At 34.4% G+C, this 13,636-nt stretch overlaps 2 protein-coding genes and 2 pseudogenes across 2 annotated transcripts; 2 read left to right on the top strand and 2 right to left on the bottom strand.

Annotated features, from left to right (window-relative positions):
- Positions 1–1,513: 1,513 nt before the first annotated feature.
- Positions 1,514–3,119, top strand: LOC115229819 (annotated as a pseudogene).
- Positions 3,120–6,591: 3,472 nt separating this feature from the next.
- Positions 6,592–8,373, bottom strand: LOC115229818 (annotated as a pseudogene).
- A 2,431-nt stretch (positions 8,374–10,804) lies between these two features.
- Positions 10,805–12,033, top strand: LOC115229817 (single-minded homolog 2-like). Its single transcript, XM_029800105.1, has 4 exons — positions 10,805–11,038; positions 11,188–11,376; positions 11,810–11,814; positions 11,907–12,033. Exons 1-4 carry the CDS (start codon positions 10,805–10,807, stop codon positions 12,031–12,033), a joined length of 555 nt encoding a protein of 184 aa, XP_029655965.1.
- Positions 12,034–12,699: 666 nt separating this feature from the next.
- Positions 12,700–13,227, bottom strand: LOC115229816 (serine/arginine repetitive matrix protein 2-like). The gene has a single exon (XM_029800104.1). It carries the CDS (start codon positions 13,225–13,227, stop codon positions 12,700–12,702), a length of 528 nt encoding a protein of 175 aa, XP_029655964.1.
- Between the last annotated feature and the right edge of the window lie 409 nt (positions 13,228–13,636).

Here is a 13,636-nt window from a genome sequence, read left to right as displayed (position 1 = left end):
ACGGAACCTGGTTTTCAAGCCCATTTGCACGAGGGAGGCTGCTTCACCATTAGAGGGGATGGTCACTTTAGCCAAATGAAGTGGACTTTCATTTCGGAAAAATATCTTAACTAGAAAACCCTAGAAGATTAGTTTACCCAGATACTTTACAAGTTCCTCGGTTCCAACTCAATTCGGGAGGTTCCTAAGCATTATTACTGACACGCGTTGCTTTTTCTCCTCGATTTTGTGGCCATTTGGTCCGAAAGGCTGGTTTTGTTTGCAGTCGTCAACAAAAGCGGAAAGATCCTTTTTACTTTTGAAGTCAAAATCGTTATATAGACTTATTTTTGTAAAAATGCAAAATAAAAGAATAATTCATTTTGCGGTTAAATTATTTATCAAATAAAATTTAAAAAACTTACAAAAATTTGATGTAGAATTCAATTTTCGACTTGATCTTTACCGACAGAAATACACACACTGCTTTTATACTATTGAAAAATTTTTATATTTACATGCTTTTTATAATTGAAATTAAAATCTTTATATGTTTTTCTACAAATTTAAAAGAACCGATTCGCAAATTTTATTATAATTTTGCAGGTGAATGATAGTTTTAGGTTGTTACCAAGTGACGTTTTGTCGAACTATTATTCAACATACTTTTGATAAAAGTCATTTTTAGTTTACAAAAAACACATTAATTGGGTTTCCTTTTTTAAACTCGGGTTGGTGAATATTTTATCTAAAAAATTAGTGAAAAATTAAACAGTTATAACTAATGAGATGGATGAACTTGTTTGCTCATCACTCGTTTTTCTAAATCGGACTATGTTTTAAACAATGCAACCCTCGTGTCATTTGACACATATAATTTATTTCGGAATTTTGATTTGATGGTAAGTAGTACTGAAAATGCTGTCTCACACTCATATGTTTCCACATGGAATAAGTACTTTAAGTGCCATTTTTGCCAATTCTGAATAGAATAAGCCACTTCAGTGAAAACTTGTTATGCACATTCACCATTTTTCATGTCGTAAATTCTTCCTAAATTATACAGTTTTCAGAAGGAAGATCTTCAACCCTAGTTTGAGAAACACTGATGTAGATGAATTGTACAGTAAAACGGGGTTAACAAAAGCATTTAGATTGCTACAACGTAGTGGTGAATGCATAGGACAATATCGTAACCAAGCCTTCATGACGAATTTTGAGCAAAAGGGACCAGTTTATTTCTAAGCATGATGTCCTTCCGATCTCCAAGCAATGAATCAAACTTCTTCAACAGTCTCCATGTTTCCATAAGTTTGTACATCAACAATGTCAGTCTTGTTCATGCTTTTTTGTTCATAGAAAGCATTTCCCGAGTTTTTTCGGTGCAATCTTTTCTCATTAATATGAAAAAAAAGTGATTTTATTTTTGAATGATCTATAATTATAAAGTATAATAAAGTGATTTAGTTTAAAAGATTGATAATTCTAAATTAATTTATTGTTTTAAATAATCAGAATCATTAATTTCAGCGAGGTGCTTTGATGGTCGCATTTGTGTCATTAGTTTCGAATGCTATAAAAGTGCCAATTAAATAAAAAATAAATTAAAAATTAGTTATCGTTCAGACAATGTTATCACTTAAATCAGCTCCGCTATGCTTCTTCCGCTGGCTCATCAGAAGTATTGGAAATCATGGAAAAGAGGATTCTCGGCCATTCCGTGGGAGCCAACTTAGAGGAGACTGGACGAGTTTTGTCCGTAGGGGACGGAATCGCCAGAATATCCGGATTGAATAACTGTCAATCAGACGAGATGATAGAATTCTCCAGCGGTATCAAAGTAGGGATCTCTTTTGGCTTATCATTGCTAGGGAATGGCCTTCAATCTGGAATCTGACAACGTCGGAGCAGTAGTCTTTGGAAATGACAAACTAATCAAACAAGGGGACGTTGTTAAACGAACAGGAGCCATCGTGGATGTCCCTGTTGGCATGGAAATGCTTGGAAGAATAGTCGACGCTCTCGGAAATCCGATAGACGGACTTGTATATTCAAAAACAACGAATTCTCCAATTAGGGACCGATTGGTGGGTCAAGTAGAGTCCGAGTGAATACAAAAGCCCCGGGAATTATTCCCAGGATTTCTGTCTCCCAGCCAATGCAGACGGGAATCAAAGCAGTGGACTCGCTTGTACCAATTGGCCGTGGACAGCGAGAGTTGATTATTGGTGATAGACAAACCGGGTTTGCTGAAATAACGTGATTTGGTAGAAAAACAGCACTGGCTATTGATACGATTATAAATCAAAAGAGATTCAACGACGCGGCTGATGAAAAGAATAAATTATATTGCATTTATGTTGCCATTGGCCAGAAACGATCGACGGTGGCTCAGTTGGTCAAGAGACTTAGGGATGCCGGTTGGTGTGTAGTGATTACGGTTAGACGCTCTTAAATACACTGCTTTTGTATCCGCAACTGCCTCAGATGCTGCTCCTCTCCAGTATCTTGCTCCTTATTCTGGCTGTGCCATGGGAGATTATTTCCGTGATAATGGAAAGCATGCACTTATTATATATGATGATCTTTCGAAACATGTTTGTTTGTTTTATGAGTTTTAGGCGGTGGCTTACCGTCAAATGTCTCTTCTTTTGAGAAGACCGCCTGGGAGAGAGGCATATCCGGGAGATGTGTTTTATCTTCACTCACGATTGCTCGAACGTGCGGCAAAATTGAATAATTCGTTTGGAGGAGGGTCTTTGACTGCCTTGCCGATTATTGAGACCCAAGCCGGTGACGTGTCAGCCTACATTCCAACAAATGTTATTTCTATCACAGACGGTCAAATTTTTTTGGAGTCTGAACTATTTTATCGTGGAATCAGACCGGCCATCAACGTTGGTCTTTCTGTGTCTCGCGTTGGATCGGCGGCTCAAATGAAATCAATGAGACAAGTGGCTGGCTCAATGAAGCTTGAATTGGCTCAATACCGAGAGGTCGCTGCTTTTGCTCAATTTGGATCGGATCTCGACGTTTCAACTCAAAATTTGTTAAACCGAGGTGTTCGGCTGACAGAGCTTCTAAAACAAGGCCAATATGGTGTGCTGGATGTATTTAATGATAGTTCCTATGCCAATTGAGGAGCAGGTTGCGGTTATTTATTCGGGTGTTCGTGGATATCTGGATAAGATGGATCCTGCTAGTATTACAGAATACGAGAAGGCTTTCCTCGCATATCTTCGTAGCAGTCAGAAGGATTTGCTTAATACAATCCGAACTGAGGGTAAGTTAACGGAAGAAACTGATGGAAAGTTGGCTAAGGTTGTGTCAGAATTCCTGGCAACGTATTCTGCTGTTTAATCGTTGGCTCATACTAACTAACAGTCTAATACCTTACCCTTCTTTTCTCTTTAGTTTTGACATTAATCTTCTTTTAATATTTTATAAAGTTAAGGTTTTGGGTAAATATCGACTTAATTATGCATCAATACAATGAAATTTCCATCAATATTTTCCATCAATACAATGAAAGTAATTAATATGATTTTTAAACTGTGTTTTTGAGGATATCTAAATAATATAGAGTTTCTGACCTTTCGTGTCGAAAGCGCAAGCATTGGCGTTTTTGGGAAATCAAAACAACATTTTTAAATAATTAAGATCGTTATTCGTTAATTTTTATTTTCTGCTCGGGAAAGGGAATATGAATATGTTTGAGCATTTTGAGATTAAAAAGTCGCAATGATCAATAATTATTTCAGTCATTTTTAGTAATACATGCTATTTTTCAATTAATTGTTGATATTTTCAGAAATTACAAAATGCTTTTATACAGAAAATATATTTTCTTTTGGATTTAAGAAAGGAAAGTAGGATGGTTAATATTCGAGATTAAAATTTGGAATCACTCTATTTAATCCTTTATAATGGTGTATCCGAGCATCAGTTTCCCCATTTAAGGAAAAATTACAAATTTTGTAGAAAATGATTCTCTATTTATTCATTACATATTCAGAAAACAGCATGTCTTTTAACTTGGTAGTTGCCAATAATTGATTATCATCAACCAAACTAATAATGTATTTCTTGTTTAACTCATTTAATTTAGATGAATAATCTTCACCACGGGGTTTGCACTTAACATCTCCAGATTTTCTTCAAGTATTCGCCTTATTGTAGATTTAGGCATATTTAGATAATCACTGACTTTTTTATTAAATTTTCCATTATTTGAATGTCACCGTCCATTTGTTGGATCCGCAATTTGCCAGACCACATTTCCAATTTTACAAATTTTCCCAAAAAACTATATCTTTAAGTCATTATCATTTAAAATAATATGTTTTATTTTTAAAATGTGAAGTACAGTTCGGCAAATGAACGGTGCCATTGAATGTTCAACAATTAGTTTGTTTGTTGAAACGTTTTTTTTATTTCATTTTTGTTTGTATAGCTTTTACTCTAACACAGAATTTCCATGAAAACGTTAATTTTTGCGTTTAAACGTTAATGCTTAAAGCTTCAACGCTAATATTAATGAATTAACGATGATGCCTGCGCTTTCGGCGTTAAAGCTCGGAAAACTCTATAATTTTAGATTCAAACAGACAGGCATTATTGTATCAAAAATAATATATTATTATATATAACTTAACCATTAACTATTTAAAGATTTGTTAAAAGAAATGACCAATGAGTATATTGATCTTTTCCAGTACAACAAAGTTTGTTGGTTCTCGAAAGGGCACGTTTTCAATCGATTATTTTTATAAATTCTCTTTCGTATGTGAGAAAAATTTTCAAAAATAGGCTCAATGTAAATGTCTAAATATTCATTTAGGATTTTAGCATTTTAAATTTATCGTCAATTGAAATTAATGAAGTTAAGTTCGAAATGCAACTTTTGGACATGACATTTAATGAATTATGTTCTCTCTCTGGATTCTTTTTATGAATTAAAAAATTGCATATGGAGTTTTGACTATTTATTTTTTGCCGGGTCACAGTACTTTGCTCGGAATTGGCGGGACACACGCTTTTATTTTAAGTGAAGAGAAATTAATTCTAACTAATCGTAGGTAGAGCCACGGAACAATCTTCATCTGTCTTTCCTTTTTTTCCGTGTACTTCTTGTCCATGATGGACGCTCCGGTTCCGCAGTGAGTGTTCACTGATGACGCCGTCCCTCATCAAATCTTTTCCTATTGTAGATGCGTGGAAGCTTCAACTGGATAAACAGCGACCAGACTCGAACCCAGGACCTGAGTCACTAAAGCCCAAGACCTAAACACTGTCCACTTATATATGTGAACAAAATTTTAGCACATAAATTATATCAAATCCAAATTAAGAAAAAAATAACAAACTTGAATCGATGATCAAACTTCAGATTAAAATTGACTAGTTACGACACAGATCAGACTACTCTTCAAAGAAAGGAGGAATCAATAAAAATAATTAATTTGATTTTTTAATGGAATTTTTGATCTGGACAAGTGATAAAGGGTGGCTCTTTAATTTTTCGAAATTTTAAACAATTTCAAAAATTGGCTTCTTTCCAAAAGTATTTGCAGATTCCTGATTTAGAAGATAAATAAAAAGTCTCTTGTTTTTGGAGAAGGTTTTGTAATTTTGTCTATTGTTCTATTCTTTTGTTTTGATTGATGTAAATTTCTTAAAGTGAAAGTGTTTCCGTGTTTATTACGTATTTGATGTTTTTCATGTGCTTTCTACAAATTGAAATTCTCACTACCAAAAATTGCACTTGTGATCCGGGGGATTTTTGTTTTTTAGTTTCTGCCCGTAATAAAGTACTATACTATTTCCCATACTACGTGGGATTAACACCAACCAATCAAGCTAAGTGAAATCATTAGAAAACTAACTGGAATCGATAGAAAACTAAGTGAAATTAATAAAAAACTAAATGGAATTAACAGAAAACTGAGTGGGATTAATATCTAACAATATGAAATTAATAGCAAACTAAATGGGATTAACACCAAAAAAATTAGAACAATTCCTGGACTAGAAATATATTTCCATCAGTTGATTCCAGGTCTTCTCATTTTTACTACATTTCACTTTAATAAGAAATAAAAGATATGGGTTATTGATCACATCTTAATTTTTTATTTTGTAATTTTTGGATCTAAGTTCTCTTTTTATTATGTATATGTACCTTCTGTGAACATTTTCAGCAGTGACGTATGTCAAGATCTTGCAGACGATAAAATTAGTTTAACTGATCAGCCAAAAATGATGACACTTGCTCATATTTTAAATAACTGTGAAAATTACTAAGAAAAATAACATCAGCTTGACACTAAAAAAACCATTTCAAGATTAATTAAAAATTTTGTTAAGACCCTTTAAACTTTAGTCGATCTAATGAAAATAAAGAATGACTTTTTTAAAAAAACAGTATTATTTTTTCTGCTAACCAAAAAAAAGTTTGACCTGTGACAAACTTTTTTAATAACCTTAGTAATTTTTATCAAAAACAGAATCCAAGCAAATAATTGAAATTGAATGTTAGTTAAAAACAATTTCCTGAAACCATCGTAATCTCTTCTTATAGAAAATTAATAAGGATAACAAGAAAATATTGATTTATGTCACACCCAATTTTTCGACCTGCATATAAAAAAATTAAATATAAAGTTATCAAATCTTTTTAAAAATCAATTTACCGCAGCCACATGGGCAATTTAACACGAGAAACAATAACTAGCCTAGAAATCATGTAGCAACTAACCAACAAAAATGCCGAATAATCGAATTAAAAGCGATTAAAACACAGATTAGTAGAAGATTACCCCACTATTGAACTATTCCGGACATTATAAATTCCCTCGATATTTTTTCTAGAGAATTCACGTAGCAGGAAGTCCTCAAATCAACTCCAAGGTTGAACTTGTTACTCGAAGCCATAATTTTCTTAAGGCTGAAAAACACAAAATACATTCGCAGAACGCTCCATGGTATACTCCAATCCAGAATTGACAATATCCTTTTCACTGGCACCCTCAATCTTTTTCAAGAATGCTTCGTTCGGCTGGATTACGTAATCCTCCTGTCCACTTTGCTTGTACATGTTCAAAGAGTCAGCCACAGATGCTGAAATGACAGAAAAAATATACCCAACAGATTATAATTGGACTCTCTCTCATATTTGAAATACAGTCGACCAAAACTGACGTGATTAAGATTTTTAAGGAATTCAAAATAAGAAACGATGACTCCTCCACTGTTAGCCAACACATCAGGAATTGTCAGAACATTCCGCGATTTCAAATGCATGTCGGCTGCCACGGTGGTGGGTCCATTAGCTCCTTCCACAATAACCTTAGCCTTTATGAACGGAGCGTTTTTCATTGTGATTTGCCTTTCGAGCGCACATGGAATAAGAATATCGCACTGCTCAGTGAATAAATCACCCGAATACTCTCTTGCCTTTGGATACCCTTTTAACGATTTATTTTCCTGCAAATTCAATATTACTTCATACCAGCATGTAATCTTCTAATTCCCGTGGATCAATCCCTGAAGGGTTGTAAAGGGAGACATCGTGTTCCATCACTCCAATACACATTGCCCCTTCTCTCGTCATATATCTCATCGCATGTAACCCCACGTTTCCGAAACCCTAAAAATGAGTCACCCTCCTCCACTTGGATTATAAAGGTCTTCCCTCTGAGTCCGGGACTGATCCCGACGGATTGGGTGAACTGAGAGTTATTCATAAACATCTTGGTGGCGATCACCAACCCTTTCCCTGTGGCAGAGACTCTTCCGTGAATACCCCCTTGTGGAATAGGCTTTCCGGTAACACACGCACGGGAATATAAGTCAGTGTGTCCTAACATGGTGATTTGACGGTTACCGACGGTGTTTTGGTATGTGTCGGACATCCAAGCCATAATCCGAGCATTTGTCCCCACGTCTGGAGCTAAGACATCGATTGCCGGTCCTACGGTATTACCAGATTAAAATAGACCCATAAAGTTTTTTTTGACAATCTCGAGTGTATATCGACGGGTTATTCTTTCTAATTCGTTTTCCGAACATTTTGAAGGATCAATTTTAACTCCTCCCTTTGCCCCTCCAAAGGGAACATCAACGGCAGCACATTTGAAGGTCATGAGAGTTGCCAGAGCGTTGACTTCGTCCTCGTTGACGTGAATAGAATATCTCACGCCTACACTTACAGATTTGAAGAGAACCTCCCTTCACTGGTCGCCTGTGGTTTGAGTGCTGGGCTCGCCATCCGGTGAGAGTTTTGATTCGGCCGTCGTCCATTTTTACGGGAAAGTTGACTTTAAGTGTGGCGTGGGTGGGGATTATGTTCTCTAAAATGCCACTTATGATCCTTTTTTTCTCGTCAGAATCCATTTTTGCTAAAATATACTTTATAAATATTACGAGGGAGGTAGTTGGCAAGGGATGGTTCGAGTATCTTAACTGCATTCTGTGTATATTTCATGACCATTTCATTGAAAGATAGGTTGTCTGATTCGGATGATAATGCACGTTTAAGAATATGCGAGATTTGACGACGCATCATTGATATGATATTTTATTAAACTATTTAAATAATTTTGATTTTCCAGTAAATAATTAATAACACAAATTTACTTTAACTTTATATTATTATTTAATTAATTATTTTTGTTGAGTTTTTTTAACTACCATCTTAAGCTACTCATTTTTATTTGTTTTTCATTAAAATTTTTTTCAGAACATACTCTTTTTATTAAAAGACAGTTAGAAAAGGGGAAGGATTCTTTAAGACTACGCAAGTTAGGGCGCCCTCCCAGCCTCACGAATTGCGAAGTAGTTGCCGCGGATTACAGCAATGGAGAGGCGTTGAAGAAGCCAAAAGAACTCTCTCGGGTTGTCCCTTTTTTTGGCGATTTTTCTCCCCAAACCGCGTAGGAAACAAAGCGACTTGCGGTCAAAGACACCAGAGGTCTCAGCGGCAATGGGCGTGAAAATGAAGCTGGAAAGGTGACCGTATTTCAGGATTTTGAAATCTTCAGCGCGATTGGAAGCAAAGCCTGGGTCGACAGGCCCTGGCTAGGTTCCCGTTGGAGAATGTGTCACAGCAAGTGGAATTCCATATAAAGGATTTTCCCTGCTCAAATGGGAATGTAGTTAAGCCGTCAGGGCGTTTGCCGTCACTTCTGTCCAAACCGACCGGTTCGAGGACGGACGGCACCCCGGCGGCTTTGAGGGAACTCTTCACGATGTCGTTTAGTTCACCGTGGCGAGGAGCGCGGCCTGCACTGCGGGCGCAGGAGAGAGGATGTAGCCCGAACTCGTCCACAGTTCCGCCTGACAGATTTTGAGCCCGAATTTTCATTTAGATATAACCCAAATTACATGCGAATATAAATTTTTATACTTTCATTTTTATGAACTGCCAAATATAGTGCACATTTCGTTTTCTATGTTTGTTGCAACAATATCCTATCAATGCTTATTCTAATTCTATGAAGTTATTCATTGAAAATGTTTTTATAAACAATTTGTTTGTTTTATGTAATAGTAGTGTTTTATTCATCCTTATTTTCTCGATTTTTTGTTATAGGTCATTTACGATAATCTCATAAATTAAAAAACTGTAAAAATTGTTTCTAATATTAAAGAGATTTGTATTTTAATATTCTAAATAAAATTAAAAAATCATATTTTAAACTACTTTTTATACTTAAATATCAAAAAGATTTTTGTTATTTGAACTTTCTGTGGAAATTGTCTGTCCATCCGCTCGGCGACTCATCCGTTCGGCGCAGGGGAAATCTGAAAATGATTATAAATATTGATTATTGTCATAATTAAAAATTTTGAATTATAATTCTGCGCTAGGTCTTAACCCAATTCGTAGGTATCAAATATACTAATCTACATATTAATGATTGACACTAGTCACACTTTAATTATTTGAAAATACTTTAGGTATATTTTAGAGTAGATTCATTTGTTCATTTTAATGTTAACGGATAGAAGACGATTCAAACTAAAATGAGTTCGAAAACTATAGAGTTTCAAGATTTACATTAAGACAATTTAATTTCCAATTTTGAAATAAATTAATTGTATAAGAATATTTGAATAACTGATATTTCAAGTTTAGAAAAATTTTAAATCAAGTTAATTAATGAGAAACGACGACAGAATAAGAAATTAAAATTAAACCAATCCAAAAAATTATTATTTTGATGTTTTTAAAATGAGACGGACACTCCATATGCTCCCAGTCTGGCATATTGTGCCCTTACTCGCACAATACTTTGATATTTAAAAGATAAAAGTAAAATAATTCGAAAAGAAAACCTGTTACTAAGTTTGCACTTAAAAATCGACATTTGCATGCGAGTTGTGCAGAATCTATCTCAAAAATTAATGTACGTGTTAAATGACAAAAAATATCTCAACGTCTCAAATTATCTGACTATTCCACGTTTCGATTACCCGCTAATTGTCGAACGCGCTAAACATATAATTGTGCCTGTGCTTAATCGCTGTTTACAATCATATTAATGTAACTTCAATGGCAGTTTTTGCAAGTTTTTAATAATAGTAATTAAACATGTGTTTTTGCTGGCTAATGACTTATGTGATAAGGTTAATAAATCTGTCAAAGATCCATATTTACTACTGCTTGTCACTCAATGGTCACATTTAACTACCACTTGAGTAAATGATAGCAGAATTTAGTCCAAAATAATGTCATTGACTTTAAAATGTCACGTTTTGCTCAAATGTTTAGTTTTAGTTATATTTTAATGATCTTTGAGACAAACAAAATTTTTAGTTTTGCATGGAGCATGAAAATACGGCAAAAATACGAAGGCGGAAGGAAAATCAGGCTTTTGTTCAAATTGCAGAAAAAATTCCCATTTCTGATTCAATTACTAAAAATCTCGACAAAGCATCTTTACTAAGACTTCTCTCAGCCTTTGTTGAGTTGAAGCAAATATTCAAAGGATATTCAGCCATTCACTCGACAGATGTTCATCAAATTGATCAGCCACGTCAAAATACTGGAATTTGCGTATTGTCATTTTTTATTTAATTTTTAGGAAATGAACGGTTTTTTTACAATCATGAACAAAGAAGGAAAAGTTTTGTACATTTCTCCTTCTATTGGCGATTATATAGGAATAAATCAGGTTTATAGTTCCTTTTTATAAAATTTTGTAGCAAGAGATTGTCGGAACTAATTTTAATTCTTACATTTTATACAAAGATTCTGAAGAATTCAAAAGATGTTTAAAAAATTGTCAAATCCCTTTGAGCTACACTGGATTATATACAAGACAGCAAGTAATTTTCCGAATCAAGACAACTCTTCCTAAAAGAATTGCTGGACTTACATTTGAGAACTGCAAGGTATAATCTATTAAAGTAAAATGTCAAGGTAGTTCAATGTAATATGAAAATGCACCAAAATCACAACATGAGAAGTGTCATAGTAATGACAGGGAATTTTATTATTTCACCATGGTCAAACTTCCACGTCATTTCCGCAAATTCGTTTATATTTCGAACAGAGGGCGATCTTACTGTTAGTTTTGTCGATTCCCGGTTTTTGAAAAGTTTTTTATTCTTAAGGATTAATGATTTAAGTGGAGTTTCCGCCAATTCTCTAATGAACCGGTCTCTTTATCAATCTGTCCATCCAAAAGACGTCGGTTTTGTTTCAGAATTTCATAAAACAAGTTAAGGCAAGTTAAATAAACTTGAAATTAGTTTTGACAAAAGGGCAAGCTAACAGTCCCCCATTTCGTCTAATTTTAAATAACATTCATCTTTATGTGTCCAGTATCGGTACAATCGTCAGTCTCTCAAGAGATGTACACAATAAAAGTATTTTGTTAATAAATTCAATTATAAAGTATTATTTATATTTCTATTTGTAGATATGAATGGCATATGAACGATATACTAGAAATGAGACAACCTCGTACTGTGATGACTAATCTTTTTTCATGTCAGGCCCAGAGAAAACCTGATAGTGAATGTGGACCTTATTGGCTTGGAAATTAATAGAAGATTGATAAACATTTTATACAGAACTTACGTTTTTATCAATAATAAATTAATGCGTTTATTTAACAACAAAAAATCTTCTGTTTATCTCGCTTAATGCTCACCGATCCACTTTTTCTTATAATTTAGTCGACAAGAGACCCATGACTGCAACTTTTCGAAATTTATAGAGCCAGAAAAGAGAAAGAAAGGATGAGAAAGATATTTGAAGTGTTCCCCCTTGTTCACTCGAAGGCTACTTAATTAGTTTATTTAATAATTGTAACACACCACTTTGAAGATGACGTGGTATTTTAGCATATATTGATTTAAGCTCATAAAACATCCTAAATGTTTTTTTATAGTAACTGCAGAATACTGTACTTAAAAAAGATTTTCAAAAATAGAAAATAAAAATCTTGTTCTGTATAAAAACAAAATTCCATATAATTTTATTAGCGCTTCCCAAATAAGACGAATGTTCATATTAAACAGTTAGAATAAACAAAAGGAATAAAAGACACAAATTATTAGTCAATCAACGTCTAGACTTTTGTAACGCCGAGGCGATGGATCCTCACGCTTGATCTTCTTACTACCAATAACAACAAATTCTACACTCACCTCACATCGCAGTCACTACAACTGCACTCACTGCTCTCCTCAGAATCTCTTCCTCTCCTCCTAAAAATATTTTTTTAGTCCAAACTTGGACTTTCTCGCTTTTTCCTTCTCCGCCTTCCGTTTTTCCTTCTTTTCCAATTTCAGTGCCTTTTTCTCCAGTTTCTTAGACTTTTTAAGCTCTTTAAGTTTTTGCCGCTCCAATTCCTCATTCGAAATAATCGCCTGAGGGGGATTGACATCGACCTTCGCAGACTCGATCTCTCCCTTCTTCTTGAAAGGAATTCTCGACAAAGAAGATATTCGATCATATGACTCGTCAAGTCCGAATGCGTCTCTGAGCATTTCATTCCTCTTGTTGGTGGCTACAGCCAACTGGTGACTCCCTTTAGTACTAAATTGTAAATTATCAGATTCTGACCTTGGACGTCCAAACTCGTCCAATTCTATTTCGACCGTCTCATCAAGGTTGTCGAGAAGTTTCCTACGGAATTCAGAGACCATTCGATTGCACTCTTCTTCGGAATAACTGTTTGTGAGGACGAGAGTGAGTACCCTTTCTTTTGCATCAAATCCTCCATTTCGGAACATTGGACTTCGACTTTCCTTTTTTTCTCGTGGTTGAGAATAAACTGATTTGGTTTCTTGAGTTCTGCTACTTTGCTGCCTTCTTGGGAATACTCGTATTTTATTTTTTGGCTTTTCTTCATTAGACAGGCCAGGTTTTTCTGGACATAGCCACTTGTACCGCTTCCTCGGGGGGTTGTCAATCCAATACCGTTGTACATTTAGACTAAATAATTATAGTAACAAAATATTTAACGTATATATTAAAAATGGCTAAATTATTATCAAACAAACTTACAGTCACGAGCAACACCACAAGTAATTATATGAAGTATTAATGATTAAAAAAATAAATAAATATATTTATCAAATTAATATAAACCATATATTAATTGATATTTTCTATAACCACTTTTTAAAAAATTTTGACGTC

Source organism: Octopus sinensis, unplaced genomic scaffold (assembly GCF_006345805.1).
Source record: "Octopus sinensis unplaced genomic scaffold, ASM634580v1 Contig13674, whole genome shotgun sequence".
NCBI lineage: Eukaryota > Metazoa > Mollusca > Cephalopoda > Octopoda > Octopodidae > Octopus > Octopus sinensis.
This window is presented reverse-complemented; position numbering and strand designations above follow the sequence as displayed.